General features: G+C 54.4%; 4 protein-coding genes across 4 annotated transcripts; 2 read left to right on the top strand and 2 right to left on the bottom strand.

Moving 5' to 3' along the window:
• Nucleotides 1-51: 51 nt before the first annotated feature.
• Nucleotides 52-573, bottom strand: BZA05DRAFT_326852 (ankyrin repeat-containing domain protein; the record flags this gene model as incomplete). Its single annotated transcript, XM_051480475.1, has 3 exons — nucleotides 52-108; nucleotides 170-369; nucleotides 474-573. Coding segments are annotated over 3 exons (357 nt in total), but the record flags the coding sequence as incomplete, so codon positions are not given.
• A 6,266-nt stretch (nucleotides 574-6,839) lies between these two features.
• Nucleotides 6,840-10,099, top strand: BZA05DRAFT_467493 (sterol-sensing domain of SREBP cleavage-activation-domain-containing protein; the record flags this gene model as incomplete). Its single annotated transcript, XM_051487817.1, has 7 exons — nucleotides 6,840-7,075; nucleotides 7,230-7,436; nucleotides 7,493-7,958; nucleotides 8,022-8,392; nucleotides 8,463-9,232; nucleotides 9,300-10,024; nucleotides 10,088-10,099. 7 exons carry the CDS (start codon nucleotides 6,840-6,842, stop codon nucleotides 10,097-10,099), a joined length of 2,787 nt encoding a protein of 928 aa, XP_051334459.1.
• Nucleotides 10,100-10,316: 217 nt separating this feature from the next.
• Nucleotides 10,317-11,487, bottom strand: BZA05DRAFT_439958 (uncharacterized protein). Its single transcript, XM_051486564.1, has 2 exons — nucleotides 11,344-11,487; nucleotides 10,317-11,273 (listed from the first exon to the last, which is right to left on the bottom strand). Exons 1-2 carry the CDS (start codon nucleotides 11,384-11,386, stop codon nucleotides 10,324-10,326), a joined length of 993 nt encoding a protein of 330 aa, XP_051334458.1. The 5' UTR covers nucleotides 11,387-11,487; the 3' UTR covers nucleotides 10,317-10,323.
• Nucleotides 11,488-13,068, top strand: BZA05DRAFT_414067 (translation protein SH3-like domain-containing protein; the record flags this gene model as incomplete). Its single annotated transcript, XM_051485237.1, has 5 exons — nucleotides 11,488-11,853; nucleotides 11,950-12,532; nucleotides 12,574-12,771; nucleotides 12,869-12,890; nucleotides 12,992-13,068. The coding sequence occupies exons 1-5, from the start codon at nucleotides 11,657-11,659 to the stop codon at nucleotides 13,066-13,068; spliced, it is 1,077 nt and encodes a 358-aa protein (XP_051334457.1). The 5' UTR covers nucleotides 11,488-11,656.
• Between the last annotated feature and the right edge of the window lie 558 nt (nucleotides 13,069-13,626).

Here is a 13,626-nt window from a genome sequence, read left to right as displayed (position 1 = left end):
GACGACAGGACGCCATTCTCTCCATCCGCGGCGGGGTGCAGGCATCTTCTCCCGCAGGTACGCTGCCACCAGCGGCAGCTGGCCATCGTCTTCTATCGATTCCGCCGCCTGTTTCGCACTCTTATCAGCCGCCCTCCCTCCCCCTCTCCCCTCGAGAAAGAAGACCCACAGTCAAACCCGCATGATTCCTATGCGCGACATCAGCGCCGAGCTCTTCGACGAGGCACCGCGCGGTCTCGACAGTCTCGGCGACGAACAGCGGCGTGTCCCCGTCGTCGTCAGAAAGGTTCACGTTCCCGCCGTGGCTGCGCACCAGTGACCGCAGGAGGGATACGTGGTTGTAGGACGCGGCGGCGTGGAGGGGCGTGTCTACACTCCGTTAGTTTGCGGTGGGGGATGTGGGGGGTGGTGGGGAGGTGGGGATGTGGGAGGGAGAGAATGGGGAGGTGGTGAGGTGGTGAGTGACAACTCACAGCCGTTCTCGTCTTTGCGGTTAACGATCGTGGGGTCCGCCGCGATGAATTGACCTACGCTCACTATGTCGCCGTCGGAGGCGGCGATCCAGATGTTTGCCGAGGGCATTGGGTGGTACTGTGGTAGGGTGCTGCGGGAGGTGGGATGGGAGGCGCGAGGCGGAGGCGTGCTTGAGCCTTGGTGGGGCGGATATTTTTTTAGGCTTACACTGAACTAGAAGTTGCCCCGCCATCTTCAGGGTAAATACTAGTAGTTACCGCGTGCGCCGTGCGCACGCTGCATAGGGTTTAGTTAGTGCGCTTGGAGCTTGGAACTTGGCTTCCGCCGCTAGTCACGAGTGATTCACTGTTGCAGTAGCAATTGCAGTTGCAGTTGGCGATTGACTGTTGCGCCGTCCACCGATGACATGCCAACGATGCAGCCTCACAATGCCTATTCTAGGTCTGCCGACTGACTGAATTTTCGAAGTTCATCACTCAGTTAAGTACAATGCCCAATTTGTTCACCGAAACTCCAACCAGCAACCAGTGGTTAACCCAAGGGATCACTCAGGAATCTGGGATCAACTGGCCTTAGATATCACGCAAGATGGTGCAGTTATGTTGAAGCTCCTCAACCAAGCTCTGAGTGAGAGGTCGAAGGTGCGGCGACAAGTACCAGCGTTATGTCGCTATCACTCGGGTCTTGCTATTGCGGAGCCGGGTGTTAGAATAGCAGTATGGTAGTAGTGATCATCTCAGGCTTCAAAGATGATTTCCCTCATGCCTACCGTAGGTACCGTATCTGGAGGATGTTCACATCCTCCCACTCGATAGTTGACCACGATAACTAGAGTAAGCGAAGCGAGAGTCCCCGAGAGGAACGAAACCCCCAATTCAGTCCCTCCCGTCAATCGCACATAGGTAGGCGGTATTCACACCCGTAGATACAGAGCTTCACCTGCCCAACCCAAGCCCACTGTTGGAAGCGCAGACCACCGACCAACAAAGCCCCAGCCGCAGCTCATCCTGCCCTCTGGCGACGAACGTCTGAGGTTCGGCGTTCAGCGTTCTCCTCGCTTCGTTAGCTGGGCGCGGGAGATCTGCGCGTCCCGTGCCCACTACATAACCACTCTAGGGATGTGTAGGTAACTAAACAGGAAATCGGCGTGAGTGAGTGCCTCTCTAGAGACTCTCTCCTCCAGGCTCTATGGCCACTTCAATAGAGTATGGTAGAGTATACATCATCTGCACGGATTCGAGGGGGAGTTGCAGAGCCTTATGGGTAGGTGGGAAATGATTATGTACAATACACCACAACTATGCGCGGCGGGGGCGAGCATGTATCGTGTGTAATCAACTGGAAACCTCGAGCCTCCGGGGACGGGGACGAGGACGGAGACGAGGACTGCCGCGCACGTGGTGGGGGGAGGGGGGTTGCGGTAGTTACTTTACACGCCAGCCAGCTGGATCCAGACTTCGGAGGTTGTCCTAGAACGGGACCGCCTAGGTATTATCCCTAGGTTTACGGCACCCAAGCTGGTGGTACGCTACTCTCCACATTGCAAATTGTTCCACACTTATATACAGGCAGTGTAGGTCGGTTTCGGGATCTGGACGGATTACTCGCCGAGTAGTTGGTTATGGCGAAAGTCTGATTGGCTGGTTGAGATATTTCTCTCTTCACTGCAAACCGCTCCACTGCTCCACTGCAAACGGCAAACAGCCAGTCCAGAAAACACCGAAACGTACTGCCGACAAACATATCCGGAGGTATGATATGTAGGAAGTATGTACGCAACGGACGATGATGATCTAACGATCCATCGCAGAAGGCTTTGAGAGCTGTAGGATGGGCCCGGGATGCGTAGGCAAATAGAGTAAGTTGGTGAAGTGGGTGCTTTGGTAGGTATGATTTGGTAGGTATGAAGGTGTGTTATATAGCAGCGCACCAGCATCTGGGATTGTTACCGAACAGGCACCGTTGTTCCAACCCTACCTTTATACTCTCAAGAGGTTTAATACCTATAATGGCAGTCCCTGCGGGCCTGTACAGACGGTGCAGTATGTATGTGTGTATTGCCCATATATGATTGCCTTACCTACTGTAGATGGCCTTGAGGACATGGGTGGAAGGGCCCGGGGGAGGGGCGGGGCGGATACATGGCTATGCGATTACACCCCAGAGTACCGGTACCGTATGTACAGTGAGTACATGGCATCGCGCGCGGAGGTTCAAGGCCGTGCGGCGAATTCGAATCTCCGCCCGCACCGGTTAAGTAAGATCGAGTACCCGCGCAAGTACCCACCCAGGTAAGTATTTCTTACTTAGGCCCTGTTCGCGCACACCATTATCTCATTATGTGGATGTGCCAAGCCTTTAGCGCGACATAATGCTTTTAGCATTATGTCGATTCGGCGCACAGACTTCTGAACTAGACATTGCGACGCCACATCTACTGCAGGTGCTACATAGAAGCTAGCCAGTAAGAGTAGCGAGCGGAAGTGAACCATCATGTAATACGTGTCCTCAGCCTCAAATGCAATGGAAAAATGGCTGGGAGTCTCGCGGATTTACTCAGTCATTCCTACTTGGTGACTGGAGTCATTCCTGCTCGTTGACTAGAGTCATTTCTCCACTTACTAGAGTCATTCTTTCAATGACTGTAACTGTGTGAGTTGATTGACTCTTGCAATGCTTCCCGGATGACACTTGTAATAAAACCCATCGCTTCCATAGTCTTCAGCTTCCAGAAGTTCCAAATCCTGCCGAGGAATCAAGTTTCCTGCCGAGTCAGCAGTAAACACTTTTCCGATCTCTTCAATATTTTTTTTTGCTGTTCCAATTGTTGAATTATCGTGGTGATGGTAGTGGTTGAGGTTGAGGTTGGAGACTCCCCCCCTTTTTTTATTGTGGCGCAGCCCAACTTGACATAATGGGTGAGATATTGGGTTGTAGCGAACACTCAAATTATGAGTGGAAAAATGGTTTTCAAATTTATGTGGTAGCAGGATGAGATAATGGGTGCGCGAATAGGGCCTTACTCACTCTAGTGTAGTACTCAACTTACTCACATACATTGAACTGCACTGCACGGCACGGCGCACGCTCAACTACCGCCTCGTTTCGTCCGTCTGTCGGCTAACCCCTTCGGAGAACCCTACCTCCAGTACGTCGACATCAGCACTACTTGTTAACTATCACTCCCGTGAAGAAACCCCTACATAGATACAAACATACCTAGATCTCGGCCCAGCGGGCGGCTAATGGGACATATCGTAGGAGGAGGGGAGACGCAAGCGGCACTCGTATGTATGATTTTTATGATTTGTATGTTTGTACGCATCGTACCTACTTGGGCAGAGCAAGATAGGCAGCCCTAAGCACAGGACCGTACTGCTTACATAGATATAAACGGAGCTTTTGTGAGCGCCTTTACGATGCGTTTCCCCCCGGTGTGATTGATCCCGGCTGCGGAGTGGCTCAGTATGTAGTGTACTCTGAGGCTTGAGCAGACGGCATCTCATCGCTTCCGATGCCTGTCTCGCAGATGTTCCGGATCTTCTCGAATCTTGAGTGTTCTTCGTGAATCTGAGTGACCGACTATCTACCTGCATATTTTCCGTTTCGTCAGCCCTATCTACCGTACCATGAACCCGCTTTTTTCTCTCTTCCTTTCAGTTCGATCATACTTGAATCCAGCCCAACTACTTATCCAGACCATGACGGCGTACGATGCCCACATTCCCTCCGTTTCTATCCAACCCATCAAGCCGCGCAGCCCGATACCGGCTCCTCGCCGAGTACTAGCGCATGATTGCATCTTCCGCAGCTCCGAATAAGCGATGCTGCCCCTCCTCCCCCTGGGCCCTGGGGGGCTCAAGGGAAACCATGTCCTCGTCTCGTCTCGGGTTCCAGCTAGTCAGCATGTAGATATCTAGCTAACTAGCTGTGTCGGGCCGTCAGTTACTGCTGCTTGCTTCTGCTGCTGCAGGCGTGACACTGCTCGTGCATAAAGAAAGTGCCACGGACCTCTTTATACCCACCTACACCATGGTCCATCACCGAAAACTGAAAACTGAAAACTGAACCGAAAATTGAGAACCGAGAACCTACCTGGCCAGATGAGAGGATAGATAGGGGCCACTGTTTGTGTGCAATGTGATTTCTCGTCCTCACCGTTGAGGCCGGAGAGGATCTCTCGAGTCTCCAGGCCGCTTGTGTTCTCTCCTTCCGGCGGAAAGTGTTCGCCAAGTAACGTCGGGAAGATCAGCAACGTATGGATTTCCGTAGCAGTGGGACTGTGAGACAGCCCCGCCGCTATGTATCGGCAGTTGCAGACCGCTAACTATCCAACTATCGGCCAGCATCGGCATCCCTATCGAAATGCTGATCGGAGAAGCGGCGATGGAGAATCGATGGAGTACCGGTATGTACTTATGTTGCAGATATGTATGCACAGATGTGCGCACTCTTACAGTAGAGAAAGAGAGTTACTTGGTTACTTCACGGACATTCGTGAAAGGATGGTTGTCGTTGTTGTTGGGAACAGATAATGTTGGGATGCCTGCGATGCGGGAAGGGTGATGATGGTGATGATGCGCTGACAGGGTCTCACAAGTCATCAAGTCCCCCTTCCCCTTCCCCTTCTCCCTTCCCACCTTCCCTTTTCTTCGGCATCTGCCGTCTGTATCTACCTAAGAATACCAATTCGTTGTCGCGAATTTGTGAATCTTTTTTTCTCTTTCTTTCTTTATGATGGCCAGGCCAATGGATGGCTGGCAACGGGTAATTTATTTTTAGAGTACAGATAGCTTGCCGCTCTTCCGCCCCCAAGTTGACATGTCTGGGCTGGTCTGCCTGCGTGCTGCTTGCACTGCTGGCATGGCCGGAATTCTTTGCCACCGCTTGGGTTAGGAGGCTACTCTATTCTCGGGATCCGCCTTTCTGCTAGTGACTCGAAGTTAGGAGGTAGGAGGAAGAGGAGGCGGCCGCCCGCACCTATGAGGTGTGAATTCCCGTATAACTAGAACTGTGTCAATTCGACTCCTATCCCGCCAATCCCGCCCCCTCTTGGGTAGGTCCTACTTGGTGATAAAAGATTCACTCCGGTTAAGCGATCAATTATAACATACCTATACATCCCTCCTCCTCCGTCCCTTCCGCGTGACACTTGGCCCCTCCAATTTGCAACTGCCACTGCACTGCCACTGAAACTTCAAATTCCTCCTTCCACATACCGGGGCCACCTCAACGCCAAAAAACAACATAAGGCCAAGTCTCCGCTTGGGTTGACTGGCTCGGCCTCGAGTCCGCGAGTCCAAAGTGCCGAACTACATACCATACTCCTTACCCAACCTATCGCTTTGTTAACCCCCCAAGTGGCTCTCTAGAGTGCATAATCTGGTCAGCCCTCTCTGGGCCCCCATCCCGTCGCGCGCTGCCCTCCGACGCCGATCGTTCTGTGTGTCGCTTCTGTCTTTCTTGTGACCCCCCCTCCCACCCCCCGAATCGAAAAAAAAGTCCATATCCCCCCCGTAGATACATAACTCTCTACTCTACCTACCTACACCTCTTCCCGTGCTCTTACAGTGCGAAGTAGTTACAGACCTACCTCCCCTGCAACGCCTCTCAAACCCGTCATTTTTCTTTTCCCTTCTCTCTCTACTTAAACCTAATGCCTCGAACTCACCGTAAAGTCCATATGGTACGCGAAAAACGTCGTCGAACCTTCGCCCTTGGGCTCCGTAGCATTCGTTCCCTATCGCCACCCTCGAACCCTTTGAAAGCTGACTCGCTTGCGCTTCTCCGTAGTTTTGGACTCTGATTCTCCTCTGAGGGCACACGTCCCAGCCACCGCGACTTGACTGCCCACATCGCGCTGCGGATTCTCTTCGAAAAGCATGGCGCCAAATATCTCGCGGCATCCCACTCTCTACATCGTTTTCTGTCGTCACTCTGTCGGTCATTTTCTGCTTATCCGTCGCTGTTTCTGTACTTCAATAGTGCTCCCGGTCCCTCTTCGTCACCCATCATGTCTGGACGTCGGCAACGACCGTTCCTCTACCCTTCCGTGGCCGCCCGGATATATAGGCATCAAGCAGGCATGGATCCAAGGCCTCCTACATGGAGGCCTTGACGCAACGAATGTGTTGAGAGGGACTCAGGATTCCAGCAGGCGCTGCTGCCGGATGCGGACTGTGCAGCGTTGCCGCGCCGGGAATACGAGAGCGACTACAACTACGACGACTTCGTCACGGGGATCCCCATCGTGGACGACGAAGAGCGGATACCACCAGCATGTTCTTTCATTCGCCTCTGCTCTACTGGAACTGCTCGCTCGAGGCGGTCGAGAACGATCGCCGGATCCTCAAAACCCGTGAACGATGGAATTGCCGCTGCGATCGTCGGCTCAGATCACGCTCCGATGGGCCTCCGTCTTCGCCGGGAAACACTTTTCGCACCAGAAGCTTATTGCCGCCGATGCTTTGGTGATCAGCATGTTCTATCACCTCAACTCGACCGCCGGAGAAGAGTGGGACCGGCGAGCCGCAAAACTTATCCGCGAAGTAAAAGATCATGGAAGATACCGGGTTTACGGACAGGATTTCCAGAGCACGTTGTATGAGGTAGGAGGCTGAGCCCGAGAGGGAGGAGGGGGGAGGGTGGGGTGGGGTGTCCGTGAACTTTCTTTGACGTTGATATATGATAGTTCCGATTCCAACCCATCTCGATAATCGAAATGCTCTCTCTATCCGGGTGTTACTTGGCTGCAGCCGTATACTTGGCCGTGTCTTTGCGCCGGTTGAGGCTGTGAAGTCTCGAATCGGTCTGGTCATCACAGCTCTCACTCAGGTATGGCTGGTCCTGCGGATCCCCCCCAATATTCCAGTCTCTGACGGGAGCGCTTCAGATTTGCACATCGATCATGTCGAGCTTCACAATTCTGGCGATGCTCAAAGTCCCGGTTTCACATGTTCCAGGTAAGCTCGGATTTGGTGCCCGGGGAGAAGCTACGTGGCGCTGACGGAATACACAGGGAGGTATTTCCGTTCATAGTAATCGTGATTGGGCTGGAGAATATGTTCCGTCTAATCAATGCGGTACTCGCGACTCCGGCGGAGCAACCTTCGACCAAGAGGATATCCAGCGCTCTAGGAGAGGTCGGCTTCCTTTCGTTCGTCGCTGTGGCTACTGATGTTGGCTTCCTGTCCCTTATCGCTGTGATTTCGGTACCTGCCGTCCGAGAGTTTTGTGCATTCGCCGGTATTGCTTTGATAATGGACTTCGTTGGGCACAATACCTTTTTCCTTGCGGTCCTGAGTGTCGACGTGCAGCGTATGGAGCTGCAGGACTCGCTGGATAGATTGATGAGCCTGAACTCCAACGAAGACAACAATGACTTCCAAGGGCTCGACAAGACCGATCGGAATCCAAGCCCTGTCGCGGATTTCTTGTTTAGGGGCGGGTCGCCATTGAGCACCCGGATTGCTGGGTCAGCCATTGTAAGTAAAGCTTTTGGTATCCCAGACCCCCGTCCAGACTTTGTTTTTCTCACAATTCGGTAGATGATTTGTTTCGCGGTGGCCTTGAACATTCATTTCCTCGACAACCAACACCCATTGGTATCGCTAATGATGTTTATCGACATGCTACGACATCCCAACAGGTTCTCTCAGTGTAACGTCACCCATGACATGCCGCTCAACGTCGCAAGGACCCCGACCGCATGGCTCAGCAAACAGGATGAATACACAGGGATGGAGCTTATACGAGCCGCCAAACACATGCGAGCGGCTATGCCCGACGCCTTCAGAATCATAGCAAAGGCATACAGCCCAATATTCTTCGAATTGGCAGGTTCCGATCGTGCTCAGACGCCAGATAAGATGCCTAACATCATCAGCACCATAGACATCGATGTCCTCAAGGAACACTGGTCCTCTTTGGATTGACTTTGCTCGTCGTGGTGACCGGTGTCACTCTGCTGATGAACCATTCCTGTCAAGGGAGCTGCCAGAGGAAGCCGTAGTGCCCAAGGAGAACGAGGGATCGCTGCTGAAATGCCGAACTCTGATCGAGGGCCATTCGCTCGATGTGGCTGTACTTGCGGCCTCGCCTCGCGGCATACTGGTGTCTGTTGGTCTGGATAGGCGGATCGTTGTGTGGAAGCTCAAGGGGAATCAACAACCGTGCTTGAAGGATGTCATCCGGCCGACTTGCGCGGAACACGTCTTGTGGCCGATCATCGGTGTTGCGCTCGATGAGAAGGGAGAGTGGCTAGCGATTGCGCCCAAATGCGGGAAAGTCTCGTTCTACCAAGTTGAGAAGTCGACTCTCTATCGATCGCTGGACGTGGATCTGCAAGGCCATCAGCCTAGCGCCTTCTTCTTCGCGCCCCGGAATCTCAACGATGAGCAAAACCACGGACCGCGGCTTGTCGTTTTGCGGAGCGATGGCTGCTTGTTCGAGGTCTACGTCAAGACCAAGGAGATTGTCCGGCATCAAATCTGTGAAGGAGTTGTGGTTTCATCATCTCATGGAGTCTTTACTCCGAGATTGCCGCTCAGGATTGTTACTGCATGTCAGAGGGGACGCATATTTGTCACGGCAAAGTCGCAAGGGGACTGGTATACCGAGCAGTTGGACCTCATGTCTCCGCCGTTTACATCGCCCTCTATGGAGCCCGGTGAGCCATGCACCATATTGCCTCTCTCGTCGCTGGGAATGGTGATCAGCTCCCGGTCCTGCAATGTTGAGCTGGTGGATATCCTTTCTGGTAAGTTGACTTGTTTTTCTCCTCTCCCGTTTCTTTAAGTCTAGTCTCTAATGTTGACATTCAATAGGCGGCATCATTCGCTCCTTTCAAACCGGTCAGTTCAAGCCTGGCTCCCTCAGGGCGTTTCACGCAAAACAGCGCACGTGCCTCTACTGCGGATGTCCCTCTGTCCTCTCTTTCTCCATTGCATACAGCGAACGGGAATCAGGCATGTTCATGATGCACACGTTTACGTCTTCTCGGGGGAAAATGCGAGACATCTGCCTCCGAGCCGAACGCGATCGACGAGAACGCAAATGCACCGGTTTCGAAAGCGTAATAGAGACTACCCATTGGCTCGACAATGTCGAAGGCTGGGAACCCACCTCGTTGAACATGGTTGCCGGTGTTCGTCGTCGCGAGGTGCCCCTGGACGACCAAAGCTCGGATGATTACGAGTCGCCGACGCACTGCGGATCCAGTTTGAGGCGGCGGAAGCAGCTGGAGAAGAAGAATCTGCGGTGTGACGACGAGGAGGATGAGTGGGAGGCCTGGACTATGGACTCTTGCGGTGTCGTCACTTCGTATCCATTGCACGACAGTACGGATCCGGACAGCCGTGGTGACGGGTTGCTCGTCAGCCGGGCCGGGCCAGTAACAAAATTGGGGCAGCGGAGTGTGGCCGTGGGATTCGGAAACAACATCAAGCTGCTGCTGCTTGGCATGGAGCGGTACGAGGACGAAGATGGCGGAGACCCATATCATGATATCGCGCGAAGACCAAGGGGCATCGGTTGCGATGAGGGGATCGAGGTGATACCTGTAGAATTTGTTTTACGGTTTTTTTTCTCCTCCTCTTCTGTTTTGGAATTTGAGCATGGATACTAGTAGATATTGTTGACGGTCTTTTTTCGTTTCGGGTTGGGTGTTTTTTTGCAGTTTGTTCGGTTTCCATCTTCATTTGGGGGCGGACGGGTGGGGAGGCCGGTCTGGAGTTTCAGGTGTTGGATCTTTTTTGTATCGTTCTGAGTATTATCATCTCAGCATCGACATTTTTGGAATATTTTGAGCGTAGCAAACCGTCACGGACCACAGCAATAGTACACCGCTGTTTACGTCGGGATTCGATTACAGTGATACGTTGTGATGGCCATCTCAATTCTTTCAGTATCAATACCATGCATGTCCTTCATGCTCTTCCACTCCTGCTCGAGCCCCTTGAGTCGCTGCTCCATCTGCCTGGCGATCTGGTTCTTCTTCTCGTTCCTCCTCTTTACCCGTCCAGTCCGCAGTTTCTCGTGGTACTGTATCGTCTCGGTATCGATAACCGACTGGAACCGCTCGGTGATGGCATACGACCTCCTCTCGGAAGCATGCATCCAATCCTGATGGGTGACCCGATACAGCTCCGCGCCATCCATCCAAGTGGCATCATCGCCGGGTATCCAGCGCACCAGACCCGCGCGCGCCAACTGCTCATCCCACATATCCTCCATCTCGGCGTAGTACATGACATTGTCGCGGACATGCGCCATGACATCCCAATGCCGGACCTTCCTCTTGACCTTCTGGTTGATGATGCTAGACACCCACATGGGGATCTTCCTCCCGGGGCGCTTCAGCACGGGCAGGCCATTGGTACATCCCATGCGCGGCGGGCGCGCCCGCACCACCGCCGACCGCACCGCCTTCTCGCGCGGCGTCAGCGTCAGCGCTAGCATCTTCTTCTTGCGCGTCGGCGTGAGCTGGTTCGGCGGCTGCGGCGGTGTGTGTACAGGCCAGGGAGGGCGGGTCGTAGCCAAGACCCGCGCCTTGCGCGAGGCGAGGAGGGCGGCCAGCGCGGTGGTCACCGAGGTCAGCGCTGAGCCGTCAGATTGGCATGCCCGCCGCAGAAGTGACTCGTATTCGTACCCCGCCTCGAGTGCTTTGCGTTGTGGACGCCCTTGTAACGCCCGCGATTTGCGGAATTGCCGCCGGATTTGCGATGTCGCGCTGCGTCTTAGTTGTGGCTCTATGGGTAGGTGCACGCTGTGCGTGAGCAGCGCTTTGTAGAGTGCACGGCCTGGGGAATGATGTCAGCGGGGATGGAGGAGGGAGGGAGAGGGAGGGAGAGAGGGCGTGGGGTGAGTTACATGCATGTTTGTGTGCTTCCTGACTGTACTTCTTGAACCACATAGCATCTCGCTCGACGCTCTGAAGTCGTTGGGTTGGGTTCCTTCTGTGATTTTGGCGTTGTGCTAGGCACTTCGTTATTGCCCCCACTAACTAAATTCCGACCCGCAGTTGGTTGTCCCGCCGCCGCCGCCGTAGTGACAACCGGGTAATCACGCCTCCAATTAAATCGTGGTGGCGGCTCGTGCCTGCGGGTTTTTCCCTTCCGAACGTATTGTACAGCTCTGATTTCCAGCTTCCCCGTCTTCGACGCCCGTAGCAGCAGCAGTCGCCATGATGTTAGCACGGCCTCTATCGAGGCTCTTCGCGCGGCCACCCATCGGCGCCACCCCGTCGATCCTTCGCGCACAACCATCGAGATTCCTAGCTACCGAAACTGTCTCCAGCTCCGCCGCTCCGATGGAGTTGCCGGCCATGGTGGCGTCGTCGTTCACTCCTCCGCCAGCCCGTGAGGAGCGGGGTTTTGCCATGTGAGCACGCCAGATGGCGGATTGGGGGAGAGAGAGGACCGATGGGGGGCGTGAGGCATGGGACTTGTTCAATGGATGGCTGACGCATCCTGCCAGGAAACGCTACAAGCCGCGCACTCCCGGAGTCCGACATTTGGTGCGCACGATCAACGAGCACCTATGGAAGGGCGGGCCATTCAAGGCGCTCACGATCGCCAAGAAGGGGCACGGCAAGGGAGGGCGTAATCACACTGGCCGCATCACCGTGCGACACCACGGAGAGGCCACAAGCGGCGGATCCGCACCGTCGACTTCTTCCGAGTCGAGCCGGGCCCGCACCGAGTCGACCGCATTGAGCGGGACCCGGGGCGCAGCGGCCACATCGCGCTCGTCACTAAACGAGGCCACCCAGAAGAAGAGCTATATCCTCGCGGCTGATGGACTGCGCGCTGGTGATGTCGTCCAGTCCTACAGATCCGGCATTCCGAACGATCTCCTCGCGAGCATGGGCGGTGTCGTCGATCCCGGTATGCTCGCCGCGAAGACCGCCTGGAGAGGAAACTGCCTGCCCCTGCACATGATCCCGATCGGAACGCTCATCCACGCGGTGGGCTCGGGGTCCAAGGGCCATGCCGTGTTCTGTCGCTCCGCGGGTACCTATGCTACCGTCATCGCCCGCGACGAGAAGACGGACTGTGTGGTTATCCGGCTACAGAGTGGTGAGGTACGACGGGTGAGAAGGATGCGGCCGCGACCGTCGGGGTCGTCAGCAATCCCACATGGCAGCACAGGCAGTTGGGTAAGGCCGGTAGAAGCCGTTGGTTGAACATCCGGCCCACTGTCCGTGGTCTGGCCATGAACGCTTCCGACCATCCTCACGGAGGAGGTCGTGGTAAGAGTAAGGGTAACCGCCACCCTGTCAGTCCGTGGGGTATTCCGGTACGTAACACCATCCCGTTCGATTTGCCGGCGGCGGCGATCTCGCAGCCGCCACATGGCACGCACGTAAAGAATGTGTCTAACCATCAGATTACAGACCAAGTCCGGTTACAAGACAAGTGAGTCCTCCCTCGACATTTCCAGCCACCACCATCCTCATCATCATCATCATCCACATTTTCCCCCACTCCATTCCGTAACAGCTCTAACCCTGTGACAGGATCGGTCGGCAAGCCAAACAAGTGGGTAGTGGTGCCGCGGGTACGCAACCAAGGAAAGAGACGGGCGAAGTCGTAGACGAAGCAGCTTCGAGAATGTGCCGTATTAAAAGAGTGGGGGAGCGAGTTCTGTTCTGGATGTAACTCTACTTTACTCTTATAAAACCATTTGAAGCTGGGCAGTGGATGGGATTATAGATCGTCTGGGCGGTTTGCTGCTTGCTATATCAACCGTTGAGGCTCGTTTCTTTAGTGTGAGATGGCATGATCAGAGGATCAAGTGCTCGCCGTGGTATCGATTCATGCATGGCGCAGATTCTGCGGCCAAAACTGAGCAACGGCGTCGAGATCGGATAAACCGAGTGATCGTACGTGCACAAAGCTATCGTCGAAGGGCGCAATACCTACAGCAGACAGTGCTGCATAAGATGCTTTGACGCACAGCCCAAGAATTTTTCTAGCAACTATCGGTCAGACAATTTACTGGGCAGACGGCCGAGAAGTGCCGAGTGATAGCTGTGGCATTCAATACCTAACATTTGCCGATATTCTTCTTGATACAATACAGCTCACCCGAGCAAGCAATCCAAGTCCCGCCCACCAGAGCTTCTGTGTACTCCGATCATCCAACTACCAA

This window comes from Tricharina praecox (genome assembly GCF_024521635.1).
Source record: "Tricharina praecox strain CBS 144465 chromosome Unknown BZA05scaffold_78, whole genome shotgun sequence".
NCBI lineage: Eukaryota > Fungi > Ascomycota > Pezizomycetes > Pezizales > Pyronemataceae > Tricharina > Tricharina praecox.
The sequence above is the reverse complement of the archived record's forward strand: the minus strand, read 5'-3'. Positions and strand labels throughout refer to the sequence as shown.

Coding starts and splice junctions, on each gene's coding strand:
- BZA05DRAFT_439958 (XM_051486564.1), bottom strand. CDS start 11,386: ATGTGGTTCAAGAAGTACAGTCAGGAAGCACACAAACATGCAT. Junction 11,274..11,343: donor GGAAGCACACAAACATGCAT/GTAACTCACCCC, acceptor ATCATTCCCCAG/GCCGTGCACTCTACAAAGCG.